This window comes from Scardinius erythrophthalmus (assembly GCF_964197995.2).
Source record: "Scardinius erythrophthalmus genome assembly, chromosome: 2".
Classification (NCBI taxonomy): domain Eukaryota; kingdom Metazoa; phylum Chordata; class Actinopteri; order Cypriniformes; family Leuciscidae; genus Scardinius; species Scardinius erythrophthalmus.
Window position 1 is genome coordinate 66,293,171 of NC_138222.1, and position 15,718 is coordinate 66,308,888.

Here is a 15,718-nt window from a genome sequence, read left to right on the forward strand (position 1 = left end):
AGAATTCTCCTAACTTTTCAATCTTTCTCATGACCGCAGTAAAATTAAGATTATTTTACCAATCGCACTGAGACTATTATACCAAACAAATTATACCAAACATGAAAGGGAACAAACAATAGATTCACAAGATACAACATATGTGATATATAGACATTCTCAGTGAACTTTCAGTGATTTGAATCAGGGGGATGCAGAAATGAGGAAGATCAGGCGATGTACTGTGCTCTTTCTTTGAGATCGTCTCTCCAGGGTGCGTTTCATTGCTTTATTCCGAGGTGAGATTTACAAAACAACTATGAAATATGAGCCAGTTCAGGTGCACAGGTGATATGGGTGAGGAGGAAGAGGATGAGGATGAGGAAGAGCAAGGTTTGGACAGTGTTGTCAAGGCTCGTTGTGTCGGTCTGGAGGGTTTTCCCCTTCGTCTGGAAACATTTCCTGTGATGTGGACAATGCGGATGTGTGTTAGGCCAACTGCATCATTGAGGGTTACAGCAGTCTACCCAGAAATATGAGCCCATGCCTGATCACTAGAAACCGCATTCCTTGGATGGCTTGTTTTTCATTGTGACAAGTGTCCATAACTTGATATAACTATGCCAGGGGACAACGCCCTGAGGAAAGGAGATTATTTACAAAAGAGGCGATGAGAAAGAGTTTTCAAGAACTTCCTGTGACCACCCTCATGTGATCATTATTTCTGTGGAGACCATAACAGAGCTCATTAATTTATATTTGAAACCTCATGTTAGTTGCCTTATATGGACAAAAATGTATTAAAGGTTTAGATTCTGAATCTGTGATGGCTGTGTGATATAAAATTAATATGTTTCTACCATAGTTTTCACTTTTGTATCATTAGACATGGCATTGAATAATTCCAAAACATGGTGGGGTCTAAAGATGAAGAACGTTCTTGCTAATTAAAGAGAAGTCTGGATAACAGGAGATACATTAATTCACCATTCAAACTAAAGATAACTTTAGAAATGCTCCTTTGATAACATTTATAAAACCGAGAATAGGAAATAAAGAGTGAAAAAGGAGATTTCATACTACAATACTATAAATATCCTTTAACATCAACATTTATTTAAGTTTGTTGTCTTGACCAGGAACTGGAGGAGTTAAGTGCTTAACGAGTCAAGGCACTGGTAGAAGAAATTATTAGTTTTTCTTTTATTAGATGATTGGGGTTTATTTTAAATGCATACACACAGACGTTAAAAGCTTATTTTTGCAACCCTATTAGAAGAAAATAAACATAATCCTTGGTATTTATTTGAAACAGTGGCTAAACTAACGAAAAATAAAGCTTCAAGCTCAGACGTTTACTGCTGTGCGTAATGACTTTATAAACTTCTTCATTTATAAGATTGATAGTACAAGATTGATAGTATCAGGGAGAAAATTATAACTATGCAACCATATACTTACAGTATCGCATCAGGCAGTGCATTGTAGTCTCCCTGAGGAAAAATTTGATTCATTTGTTGCTATAGGAGAGGAAGAATTTACTAAACTCGTTAAATCATCTAAATCCTGCAATGAATGAATCATTGACTCTAACTCAACTGCTGCGTGCACAGTTCTGCTGTGGTTTTTGTCAGAGCTATTGTTTTGTTGTAAAACATACTGACAATACTGTGTTGAAAATGAACATCACTTAATATGAATACCTTTCGTTTGTTGTACTGTTGTATTAAATCAATGTCACATTTGCAATCGTGTGGATATTCGAATGTGATCAACATTAAACTCAGGAACTCACACAGGGTATGTTTTTGTATCGAAGATTCTGCATAGAGATCAATTGGGACAAAATATTTTCTGCAGTAAAAAAACAACAACGCACGAATGACTTTGGACAATGTTACAGGCTCAAGGTGGTCTTCCAGCTTTAAACAGTCTGATTAAAATGTACCAAATGTTTAAAACGTTGCTTGAAAATGCATTGACCGAGCACAGGCACAGAAACTTAGAACAAGCTCAGGGCCAGTGAACTGAATCGCTCAGGGCCAGTGAACTGTGCGCGTGCGCCAACAGTGCTGGCAGCAAGTCCGGAAAGCTCTGTGTTGTGTTGAGTAAATGCGTCTATGTATTGATGCTTGATTAGGACATAAAATGTGTTTAATAACGCGACGAACTCCTTCATCTACGATCACAAGGCAAATCAAATGGGATTATTCACCCGATCCCGCGTGGGTTGAAGAAACCATTTCGTGGATGCCGGGCCGGAGCTCGGAAAACGGCGTGGAGGTGGCGGTATAAGCCTTTTTTACCATCGATCATCATGGGCAATGTTAATTCGCTACCTAATAAGTGTGAGGAGTTGGAGGCCCTGATAAAATCTGATCGGATCTATCGGGAATGCAGTCTATACTGTATTACTGAGACGTGGCTTACTGATGCTATCCCTGACTCAGCTGTCAACATACCTGGTTTCTCCTTAGTGCGGGCAGATAGACAGCCGGAGAAGTGTGGAAAGACGAAAGGAGGCGGATTGGTGCTGTTCGTGAATGACAGATGGTGCCGCTCAAGTCATATAACTGTTAAGGAGAAAATCTGTTGCCGGGATGTGGAGGTACTAGCGGTGAGTTTAAGACCTTTCTATGTGCCGCGAGAGTTCTCCCACATCATCGCCATCATTGTTTACATTCCACCGCGTGCAAATTCCTCAGTAGCGTGTGACGTCATTCAGGACACAAGAATACAGTCACAACACTCAGATGCGATGATCGCCATCTCGGGAGATTACAATCAGGTTGACATTAGCTCACTTATGGGCGGCTTTACACAGTATGTCAACTGTTACACGAGACATAACAGTATTCTGGATCTCTGCTACATTAATGTGGAAAATGCTTATAGTGTATGTGCCCTGCCACCGCTTGGTAAGTCAGATCACAACATGATCCACCTCAGGTCGTCATACAGACCTTGTGTAATGAGACTGCCTGTAACCACTAGATCTTACAGGAGGTGGACCCCAGAGACCAGCGAAGTTCTGAGGGACTGCTTCCAGGCTACTGACTGGAACATATTAATGGATACACATAGGTCAGAAAATGACATTGATGCGGCAGTTGAATGTGTGACTGATTATATTAACTTTTGCAAGGATGTGGTGGCTCCGGTTAGAGAAGTTCGATGTTTTCCAAATAATAAGCCCTGGATTACGAGCAGAATAAAGCACTTTTTGAATCAGAAGAGGGAGGCTTTTAAAGCAGGGGACAGGGAAAAAATCAGAGCTGCACAACGTGATTTGAAGAAGGCCATAAGACAAGCTAAAAAAGATTACAAGGAAAAATTAGAGAAAAAACTGCAGCATAACAGCACAAGAGAAGTGTGGAAGGGAATGAAAGTGATCACTGGCTATAAGGAGAACGGAAGGGTGATCCAAGGGGATGTCTCGTTGGCGAACGAGTTCAACCACTTTTATAACAGGTTTGCTCTGGTCTGTGCCTCCTCCTCTGCTCCACACGACGGCTGCTCCAACGCGGCCCCCTTGATTTCACACGACGGTGCTCCACCTCTGCTCCCTCCTTCTCTGCTCTATACGACGGCTGATCCACCTCTGCCACTTCTGCCTTCTCTGCTCCACACGACGGCTGCTCCACCTCTGCCGCTTCTGCCTCCTCTGCTCCATGCAACGGCTGTTCCACCTCTGCCTCCTTTGCTCCACACAACGGCTGCTCCACCTCTGCCGCTTCTGCCTTCTCTGCTCCACACGACGGCTGCTCCAACTTTGCTGCCTCCTTTGGTGCTTCTGCCTCCTTTGCTCCACACAACGGCTGCTCCACCTCTGCCTCCTCTGCCCTACACAACGGCTGCTCCACCTCTGCCTCCTCTGCTCTACACAACGGCTGTTCCACCTCTGCCTCTTCTGCTCTACATGACGGCTGCTCCAACTTTGGTGCTTCTGCCTCCTCTAATCCACACGACGGCTGCTCCACCTTTGCTCCCTCCTTCTATGCACCTCACGACGGCTGCTCCACTTCTGCCGCTTCTGCCTCCTCTGCTCCACACGACAGCTGCTCCACCTCGGCTGCCTCCTTCTCTGCTCCACACGACGGCTGCTCCACCTCTGTCGTTTCTGCCTCCTATGCTCCACATGACGGCTGCTCCACCTCTGCTGCCTCCTTCTCTGTTCCACACGACGGCTGCTCCACCTCCGAGGTTCCCAACAATGGATATTTTAGCATGGAGGAGGTGAGGGCGGAGCTTAGAAGAATACGTCCGGGCAAGTCAGCTGGACCGGACGGAATACCACCGAGGCTTCTAAAGGACTGTGCTGCAGAGTTGGCGGTTCCTCTGCACATACTGTTTAACTGGAGTATCGAAAAGAGTCAGGTGCCGAAGCAGTGGAAGACATCCTGCATTGTGCCAGTGCCTAAGGGTGGAAGACCTTCCGGGGTCAAGGATTACAGACCAGTGGCCCTGACGTCTGTGATTATGAAGACCCTCGAAAGACTCCTCCTCCGGCTCCTGGGCCCACAACTGCAGAAATCACTTGACCCCCTGCAGTTTGCCTATCGAGCGCACATGGGAGTGGAGGATGCTGTCCTCTACTTACTTCATCAAGCCCTCTCATTTCTCGATGGGACAGGGGGGTATGTGAGGTTGCTGTTCTTCGACTTTTCGAGTGCATTTAACACCATACAGCCTCATATTTTGAGAGGCAAACTCGAGAATATGAACATGGAGACTGGTCTCATCGAATGGATCAACAGTTACTTGACAGAGCGGCCACAGTACGTCAGACTGGGGAACACGGTCTCAGACATTGTGGAAACAAGTATTGGAGCACCACAAGGAACTGTATTATCTCCTTTCCTCTTCACTCTATACACGTCAGATTTCTCATACAGAACACCATCGTGCCATATACAAAAATACTCTGATGATACTGTGGTGGCAGCTTGTGTGAGGGGAGGAGATGAGAAGGAGTATAGGAGGGTCATCTCAGAGTTTGTGATGTGGAGCAGACACAACGGTCTCATTTTAAACACCACCAAAACCAAGGAGATGATAGTGGACTTTGGAAGGCGTAAGGCGCATCTTCATTTACCTGTGGTAATTGAGGGGGAAGACATTGAGGTGGTCCAGACGTATAAATATCTGGGAGTACACCTGGACCAAAAACTGGACTGGTCAATACACGTAAATGCAGCATACAGGAAAGGTCAGAGCAGACTTTATTTTCTCAGGAAGCTAAAATCATTCCAAGTCTGCAATGAGATGCTGTACTTGTTTTATCAGTCGGTTGTGGCCAGTGCTGTTTTCTTTGCAGCGGTGTGTTGGGGCGGATGTATGACGGCCAGGGAGGGGGACAGACTTGACAAACTAGTCAAGAAGTGTGAGTCTGTGCTGGGAAGGAGGGTCGAATCATTAGGTGACTTGATAACTGATAGAATGATGGCCATGATTAAATCCATCATTAGGAACAAGAACCACCCACTGCATGACACTGTGGTTGCTCAGCAAAGCAGCCGCAGTAGCCGACTCCTTTCCATGAGTTGTAGGACTGAGAGGTTCAGGAGGTCATTCGTTCCAGCTGCCATAAGACTGTATAATGGACATGTTTGAATGTGGACATTCATACTATTGATAGTAGCTTGTTCAGTGACCGTTATTTAAATTTTTATATAATATCACCATCTGTGTTTTTTTAGGGATTATTGCTATACTGTGAATAGATAACACACACTATATGCTGCTGGACATCCGAATTTCCCCAGTGGGGATGAATAAAGGCATCAATCAATCAAGTGTAGTGTAGACTAATTGGGCACAGAAACCACAATCTTAAATTTGCCACATACTTTAGTTGCTTCTTATGAACTGGAAGTTATGCAAATGAAATGAGTGTTGCATAACCAAAATAATAATGTGTCACTTGTAACCGCACATCAGGTGCCGCCCGTCTCCTTTGGAGCTCTATTTAAGCAGCAGCCACATCTCAATCAAACACAGCTCAGTCAAACACATCTCACAAACACATCTCAGTCAAACACAACTCATCTTCCTGACTCGTGCCAGACGAGCTATTCTTGAGTTCTTCAGACTAAAGTCATTCATGTGAGTATATTTCAGTGAGCATTTAAGATGCAATTCATGTAGCCAATGGCTATAAACTTTGTCGGAGGTTAATACAGGGCTAGTAATAAACTGTGAAACGTATGTGTGGAAAAAAAAAAGAAGCAAATTAAAATTTCTGTTAATCATGGAATAAGAATAAAAAAAAGTCTTTGAGTAAAAAATACCATTTCAGAAGACATGCACAAGACACATTAACATGCCTGATTTAGATCTCTGGTGTTAATTCTGATATTAATCTGATATTTACTTTTCAGATCTCATTTCTTCAAAGATGGCATTGATTCTGTCTACAGTCGGTGGTGGAGGAGGTGGTCCGTTCTCATTTACTGGTCAACTCAATGGTGCCAGATTGGAGAAGATTGGTGTGTGGCAGGGAGAATGGCAGGTGAAGGCTGTCAGGGTCTGGCTTACAGATGGAAGAAATGAATCCTTTGGAAAGCCAGCTGGACCATATCAAGAGTATACGTTCAAGCCTGATGAGCGTTTCACCACGCTTACTCTGTGGGGGAACGGAGAAGGAACACGTCTTGGAGCCATCAAATTCAAGACCAATAAGAATGGAGAGTTTTTTGCAAAGATGACAAGCAGAAGTTTAACAGAAGAATATATCATGGATGTCGGCTCTGGATCTTGTTTGGGAGTTGCAGGAAGATCTGGTTCCGACATCGACTGCATGGGATTCATGTTTCTCAAATAATACCAGATGATGATAATTCAAGATCTGTGCAATCATTTCTAAACAGATTTTACACTGATTTGTTAATATGTTCTTTGGCACTTTTAATCTCATCCAAAGTCTTCTGAAATGTAACAGCTGTTTCTCTCATCTGATTAATAAATGTAACATTTATTCTGCCTTTGTCTCGTTTGCTGGTGATTCTGTAATGATCAAGATAAACTAATGTAGTTGAGATTCTTCTAGTTAGTTGCCCAACCAGTTTGAGAGTTTTGGCAGTTTTCCCAATTTTAGCAGTTCAAAGTACAATTAAATGTTTTGAAGGTTTTGCATTATTGTGAACAGAATACATCTCCATCTCTTCAAAGGTGTTATCAGTTGTGTGATGTTGAATCATTGGTTTGATTCTATTATGGAAATGTGTGATGATCTTCTCAATAGTCTTGATCATGTTAGATGCTTCACTTGTTCCTCCCGCCATTCCCAATGTGAAAACTGAAAAAGTCAGACGCGCTAGCCGTACAAAAATGCCCTCTGTAGTTTTCTTCTTTTATTATTCTTATTATAATTTTTTTTAACAAATATAACAGCAAACATAGTTACATCTCAAAACAGAATTAAACAACAATAATATAATTATAAACAGTAGACAAAAAGCCAATAAAAGCAAGTAAAATAAAATAAAATAAAATAAAATAAAATAAAATAAAATAAAATAAAATAAAATAAAATAAAATAAAATAAAATAAAAAATTGAGCCAGGGGTAACATATAATTTTAAATAATGCATGACCAATTTTATATGGTTTAACAGCCAAATGGCACATATTATATTAACCATTATGCACATTGTAATTGTCATGCTGTACTTTTGCACTATAGCAAACTAACAACACTATAAAACTCCACAATAAAGGCTCCTTTGTTAACATTAGTTAATTCATTGGCTAATAGAGGCTGTGTTCTAGTTTGTATGTCCTTCTCTTGATAACTTCTCTCCGTCTCAGATGTACATCATTGCTAACGTTACACCAGTGTCCTTTACTGGCAGAACCTGCGCTAGCTCAACTCACTGAACTACAATCATGTGTTTTATGCATCGTTCATGCTTGGGGTGTGGAATAAAATATTATAAAAATGCACTGATAAAGATGTAGTTAATTAATGTTAACAAATGAAACCTTGTTGTAAATGATGTACTTATGGATAATAATCAGTTGATTATAAAGTTAATAAAGATAAAGTCAAAGCTTTGAACAAGAAACATCTCTTCTGCTCGATTCACTTCACCTGTATCAGACATTAAGCATTTTCAAAGATTACACACTTTACACATTCGTCAACAACAAACTCTGTCTGTGTGTGTGTGTGTGTGTGTGTGTGTGTGTGTGTGTGTGTGTGTGTGTGTGTGTGTGTGTGTGTGTTCAGATCTGTCAAACTAAGAAAAATCACCATGAGAAAGAGATCAAAATCATCTATCAGTTTTCTTTCCAACTCATTTGTTGTTTTTGAAAATGTCCTATTAGTTTATCTTTTTGAATTAAAATGCTTATTTTTAACTAATCAATTATCTAAACAAATTCATGCACAAATTTGAGTCAGATTTAGTCAGTTTTAATGAAGTCGCATCATTTCTAAAAACTACTAGTGAAATAAATAAAGAACCAAAATATATAATCATGAAATACTCTTCATATTTATATGCTCCATTTATTTTCCCAAGAGCTTCATTTCAATGTGAGTTTACAAGGAACAACAGACTTTCACATCACTATAATGTTGAAACTATCAGGTTTATTTTGTCTGGGTGATTGTCTGTGATTGTCTTTCACTGTGTGCCAAGTTTTCCAGCAAACTCCTTCAGTGTGTCCTGAAATATCCTGGTAGTTTCTCTTATTGAATTGATGAATATCAGTGTGTCTGATCTGGTTTTGTTGTTGTTGCAGATCTTCTTCAGTTCAGCATTTTATTTATAATTTACATAACTTATTTTCAAAATGCAAAGCATTATAATATATTATTAACAATCAAGAAGCTGCGTTCATTGCATACACATGATCTAGGTCTAAATCTAAATGTTACGGGAAACACTGGAAAAACATGGAGCAGACTTAGCATTTATCAAGCTGGCTAGTGATGTGACAAACAATACACACTATAAAGTTTTCCCCTTTTCTCAAAAACACATAAAATAACAGTTAATTTCAACAATTATTCTCTCTTAATTCAGCCATGCGCAAAGCATTCTGGGAACTAACAAGCACCGCCCAGTTTCAGTTAATGCAACACAAATCATTCATGTAATCCAACACAAACGGATTAATCTTTTAGATATTGTGAAAGTGGTACATGCCTGTGTAAAACTGTTTACCACATACATTTCACGCTTTTAAAGTTTAAGACACATAGTTTCAATATTTTCTTTGTCCAAAAAAACACATTCTGAAACAATGGTTCATATTCCTCCATTGGTAGAGGTGAATTGTGCTATCGAAGAGTGAATAAATCAGTAATTTAGTGAATATTTGTTAACTTAACTAACATTTCAAAATTAACTAATGACATGTTTTAATGCACACGAGTGAAATTTTACCATTTTTTTCTGATGTCTTTACAAACTGTACATGTATATGTACATAGCTACTCTAACTTGTTTTACACTTCTTCTGATAACATTTTAAATACTAGCCTATACCTTTTGTATTTTAACTGTAGGCCTATACATCATTTTAACAAGTTTTAATATTTAATTAGAGAAAAATAAATGTAACAGTCGAAATATTAAATATTTAAGGAATCAATCCCTTCAGTCGTGAAAGAGATCTGTCATAATTTACCATAAATAAACAAGTGTGACGCCTCTATTCAGATGGGTTGTCATTGGCCGTGACTTTATCGCAGAACTCGCTGTGATTGGACTATCTTTTAATCCATATAAAAATGTGCTTCATGTTACAAAGTATTTACGTTAGTAATACACTAAGTTAACTATAAAGTGTCACTATATTGTGAGATATTACTCCTTGACTGAGATCCCAACCATAAGCATTTCTGCACATTCAAATGAAATACAGCATCATAGAGCAACAGAGATTACTTTACTTTACTTAACTAAGTTACTTTAAGGGTCAAATCAAATAGAAATAGCACATTAATTAAATGACATTGAATCATTTAGTTGTAACTTGTAACTTACAAGTTACAACTAAATGATTCAACCACATTTAGTCACTTTTCAAGTCTGGTATAAAGACTGTTGCTCATGTGGCTGAAATGTTCGCCCAATAGAGACAAATAATGAAAATAAGAAAATAAGTAGAGGGAACACTGCTTACAACAGAAGGTTTATTTTTTTTTTTTTATTAAATGTAATTTTAAACACATTATTAGAGAATCAGTATCTAGAGATTATTTATTGTGATTACACAAAGTACGAAGCTATATGAATATTTGTGTATTGGTATTATATAAGGTTATTTGAAAACAACAAATGTTGAATATATATATATATATATATATATATATATATATATATATATATATATATATATATATATATATATATATATATTCCCTGAACACCCAAACTGATACATTATTGACAAAATTAGAAGTATTCAAAGAACTTGTGCATCACATGTGCAATCTGTCTTGACATTACAGAGGAGATTCCTTGGTATCCACTTTGATATCAGTGTAAGTGACGCCTTTGTATCTGCCCTTGGTTCTGTACGCAAACACACTGCCGTTCTTGCAGGTCATCTTCACTGTGCCAGTGTAAGGCAGGTCAAAAGTGGCTTTGCCAATAGTGATGGAAACATCAAGCTTCTTCCATGGTGGCACTTTTACATTTGTAGACAGCTTTTCGGTTCTCTCTTCTGTGTTCTCCTGACCATAAGTGCCTTGAAATCCAATGGTGACACTGAATCCTGCAGTACCTTGAGCAACCTCTGGAATCGCAGCCTTCACTTCCATTTTAAATGTTGCAGATAAACTTGCACTCACAGACCATGAAGATTTCTTATTTATAGTCGTTGAGCTTTCAAGTGTTTGATTTTGTGTGGTGGAGGAGTTGTTCCTGTAACTGTGGGCTTTGATGTCTTCTACTTTCACCTTTGGTATCAGTTGGTGGAGAGTGGGATAGTGGACATCGGTGAGAACTGTTGATTCAATTGCTTTGAGAAACATGAATCCCATGCAGTCAATGTCGGCACCACCTCTTCCTACAACTCCCAAACAATATCCAGAGCCGACATCCATGGGATATTCTTTTTTTAAACCCCAGTCTGTCATCTTTGCAAAAAACTCTCTCCCCAAACTGGTCTTGAATTTGATGGCTCCAAGACGTGTTCCTGCTCCGTTCCCCCACAGGGAAAGTGAGGTGAAACACTCACCAGGTGAGAACGTGTACTCTTGATACGGTCCAGAACCTTCTCCAAAATTTTCAACTCTTCCATCTGAAAGCCAGACCCTGACACCCCTAACCTGCCATCCTCCCACCCAGACTCCGATCTTCTCTAAACTGGCACCGTTGTCCACACCAGTAAATGAGAATGCACCACCTCCGCCTCCACCAATTAGATGCAGATTTATTGTGTCGGACATCTTGGAATTAAATAGATCTGAAAGCAATATCAGATAAGAATTAACATCAGCTTTAAAAACACACACACTGTATTAATAAAACAAAACCACATAATTGTACTAGATATGTGTGAAATTACTGTGGGAAAAAATAATTCTCTGAACCCTATAGATGTACACAAACTGAGAAAGTCAAAAAGCGTTTATGTAGCATCATGTCCAGCCCTCCAGCACCCCTGATAATAGGCTTGTTGGACTTGAACCGGCGCTGCACAGACCGATCGGTGAATTTCATCAGAGTACCGCAGGAGCGAATAGAAAGTAGATGGCTCCTTATGCTTTTGGACTGCTCTTGCGGTACTTTGATGTCATAAACCATATGAACGACATAAATGAAGTTTGAATTATGTCCGACACACGACCAAAGAGACGACATTCTGATGAACAAATTGCAAAGAAGAAGGACAAAGGATAAGGAACGCGGGAAGTACCGAATTTACATCGGAAAAACCTTGGAAAGGTGGCGAGAACTCCGCCGGCAGAAGGGCTTCCAATCCGACATTCCAGTTGCTCTGTTTTTGCAGAACAGGTAAATCCATTTTTCTTTCTAAATAGACGTTCATGTTCACCAAACCAACACAAGGATGTCATTAGCTAGAACTATGCAGTCAGCGTTAACTTTGGTGACTACAACACGTTAGCGATCAATCTCTATTGTAGGCTAAATGATCAAGCAAACCCACAGTATAGGGCGACAATTTGTGTGAATGATTGTTTTAACCCACGGTTTGTTATGAATTTGAATGTTCATTTATAGGCTATTGACAACTTTGACTAAATTTGTTTACGACACCGCTGTTGTTTATGCTCAGTGGGAAACGCGAAGCTAACGCTATCATGCTATTATTGCGTCCTTGTATGGGAGCTATAGTTATAACCTCAGGTGGCGAAATGATTTTAAGATAATGTTTCTCTTTTTCTGCATTCTGTTCTGCAATATATAAAAGCATTTATCTAACGGTGACATTACACACTGAATGAAGTATCAGTAAAACTCAACTTTGTTTGTAGTGACTACTTTGACTTTCCTTTATGCCGGAAGGGAGGGGAGGGGAGGAGGGAGGAGACGGGATGAGGAGGAGGGAGGGTCGAGCAAGCCTCCGTTTTGTTTGACAACAATTCGAACGTCAACAAGTAGTAACGTCTCTCTACGACATCGCTTAGAGCACCTTTTAAAAAAGTTTTGTCAGCATTGTAATTCTCTGTACACATACTCTCTTTAATAGACGTATTCACATTTAAACAAATTTAAACAACGTATTATACTTCTATATAATTATATTTAAGTTGCTCAAGCAAGTGGTAAAATATTTAACCATGTAGGCCTACTTATATAAAATCGCATACATTTTAAATTAAAACTTAAAATTGACAAAAACTGCAGACTCATGCCCTTTCTTTTGCATAATTTAAATCTTTATACGATAAATTTAGCATGTTTTCCACCTCCACGAATTAGACGAGTGTTGTTATGTCACCTTGTTGAGGTAAATTGTAGTTTTCCTTAATTTACTAAAAGTCTTCTAAAAGTAAAAAGATGACTGTGAAAAATTGTAGTATACAATTAAACGCATGTATGGTGAGATTATTATATTTTCATATCAATCTGTGTTCATTTTGACCATGAACCATGTGCTGTCACTTTAATTCAGCGCGTGCAGCACAGCAGAAATAGTCTCGGTGCGGAAACGATCTCTGCACTGCTGTATACGCACCGCACCTGGAACGGATCGCCGGACCGCATCCGCGTGCGGCGTGAAAGCTCTGACCTGTTAACATGGGTACGGAAAAAAATACGCACCGCATACACACTGCAAACGGAGTATGTGTGAAACTACAATTTACCTCAACAAGGCGACATAATGAACAACACTCGTCTCATTCGTGGAGGTGGAAAAACAAGTTCTTTGTGACATTCAAGATGTATTGTATTAAAATTTAAATGCAAAAGAAAAGGCATGATAGTCGGCTGTTTTGTCAATTTTAAGTTTTAATTTAAAATGTTTGCAATCTTAATATAAGTACATGGTTAAATATTTTTAACTACTTGCTTGAGCAACTTAATACAAGTAGAAGTAGTACATGAATAATAGGCCTGCGTTGTTTTAAATTGTGTTTTCGTGCATACGTCCATTAAAGAGTGTATATGTGTACAAAGAGAATCGCAATGCTGACAAAACTTTTTTTTAAATAAAAGTTGTATAACTTCTGAATTTCAATTTTTAAAAAAAAATAATTTTTTTTAGAAAAATAGTGATTTATACACTTTTTAGAAATGCCCAGATCCAGATTGATCCTTATTTTCGCAAATATAAACCCAAACCTTTCCCTAAACCTAACTTAAACATATTTTGACTTTTCATTTTAAAATAACCTGTTGGAAAGCGGCTCCTAGACAACCAATTAAAGTCAATGGGTACATTTTGCGTAAAGAGCATGGCAAATGAAAACATGAACTCGTGCTATAGATACGCGGTGGAAGAAAATTGGGTTGGATAATCTCATGCAAAGTATTAGAAACTGTTAGCTAGCTACATCTTAAGTCAAGTGCCCTTGAGTGAAAGTATACTTACATGAATGACTGCAGTCTGAAATTCTTCTCAAGAGCAGCTCGCCTGGTCAAAGCTGGAGAAGTGTGATGTGTTTGGTCAGTCTGCTGCTTAAATACAGCTCTGAAGGGGACAGGCAGTCCTTAAAACACACCCCGAGTGATTGATCAATGATTTCCAGTGTAATCAGCCCCCCCCCCCCCCACCTCACAAAGTAGAGTGCCATTTTAAAACCATGCATAATGCAGCTTAACACAGTATGATTAGCTCAAAAACAATCACCAGAACAAATCCCAATGAAGAAGACTTGAGTGACATTACTCATCTATGATGAAGCAGTCTCTCACTGACCTTGCCCTTGTGAATAAAAAGTGCACTTTAGTGTCCTTTTATAAAGTGTACTTATTATACAAATAATATACTTTAAATGTATACACTTAAGTGTGACTTAAATGCAATGTTTTCGGTGCACTGAATGTACATTAAGTGTAATTGATTTCGTATACTGTATATCACATATTAAGTTGAAATAAAATGCAATAAGTTGTCATTAAGGGTGATTTTTTTGGGACAACTTAAGTGGGACTTTTATACAACTTTATTTTTACTTTCATAATTGCTTCTAGTGTCTTTAAAATTGATTAACTGAACTAAATGTACTTTAATGTCAGTTAACAATACACTTAAGTGTGAATTAACTGTAATGTTTTCACCGCTTAAGTGCATTTTATTTGTATTTAGTTTCAAATGTATCACAAATTAACTTCAAATTAAATGCAATTAGTTGAAATTAAGAGTGATTTTTTGGAACAACTTAAGTGGGACTTTAATACATTTTTATATGAACTTTGAAATATGATAAAAGTGTACTTCCAAATATACTGACAAGCAATTAATGTGAACTAACATACACTTTAATGTAATATACATCATGTACACTATTATATAATTAAATACATTTGTAATTAAAAATAATAATAATAACAAAGTTATTATAAATATCTTAATAACCTAGTTACAATCAACACAAATTCAATTTAAAACCCTCTACATTTACTACAAATTTACTACATTTACTACAAATTTATTTACAAAACAATCTCTAAAATAAATACATAAAAACCTTTCTGTTGATGCACAAGAAAAAGAAAAAGAAAATTCTGTCATCATTAAACTCACCCTCAAGTTGTTTCAAACCTGTATGAATTTATTTCTTCTGCTGAACACAAAGGAAGATATTTTGAAGAATGTCAGTAACCTGACAGTTAACTGGTCCCATTGACTTCCATAGTAGAAAAAAAAAAATACTATGGAAGTCAATGGGACCAGTTAACTGTTTGCTTACTGACATTCTGTATACTAATTTTTAATGCTTGTCAACTGACATTCACAAATGTGTTAAAATTGGCAGCAATGGCAACAAACTGCACATTACATTTAAATGCAAAAATCGTTTAGTGCTGACATCAAAGTAGTTCAATATTGTCAGTCTTAATAAATAAATAAATAAATAAATAAATAAAGAAGATTAGTTCTAAAACTATACGTGTTTAACGGATTAAATACAGTGACATTGACAATTATATTTTAAATTCAGCGAATGCAAATCATTTAAAAATACATCAAGTATTAAATAGTCAAATACAATTAAAGAAAGAAAGAAGATTAGTTCTGAACAATGACATTTATACGTTTAACTATTACACGTTTAATGGTTTAAATACGCAGTGAAATCGACAGACAG

At 38.2% G+C, this 15,718-nt stretch overlaps 1 protein-coding gene across 1 annotated transcript; it reads right to left on the reverse strand.

Moving 5' to 3' along the window:
• Positions 1-10,438: 10,438 nt before the first annotated feature.
• Positions 10,439-11,386, reverse strand: LOC308685881 (aerolysin-like protein; the record flags this gene model as incomplete). The annotated part of the gene is made up of 1 exon (XM_081357991.1): positions 10,439-11,386. The coding sequence occupies one exon, from the start codon at positions 11,384-11,386 to the stop codon at positions 10,439-10,441; it is 948 nt and encodes a 315-aa protein (XP_081214117.1).
• Positions 11,387-15,718: the final 4,332 nt, after the last annotated feature.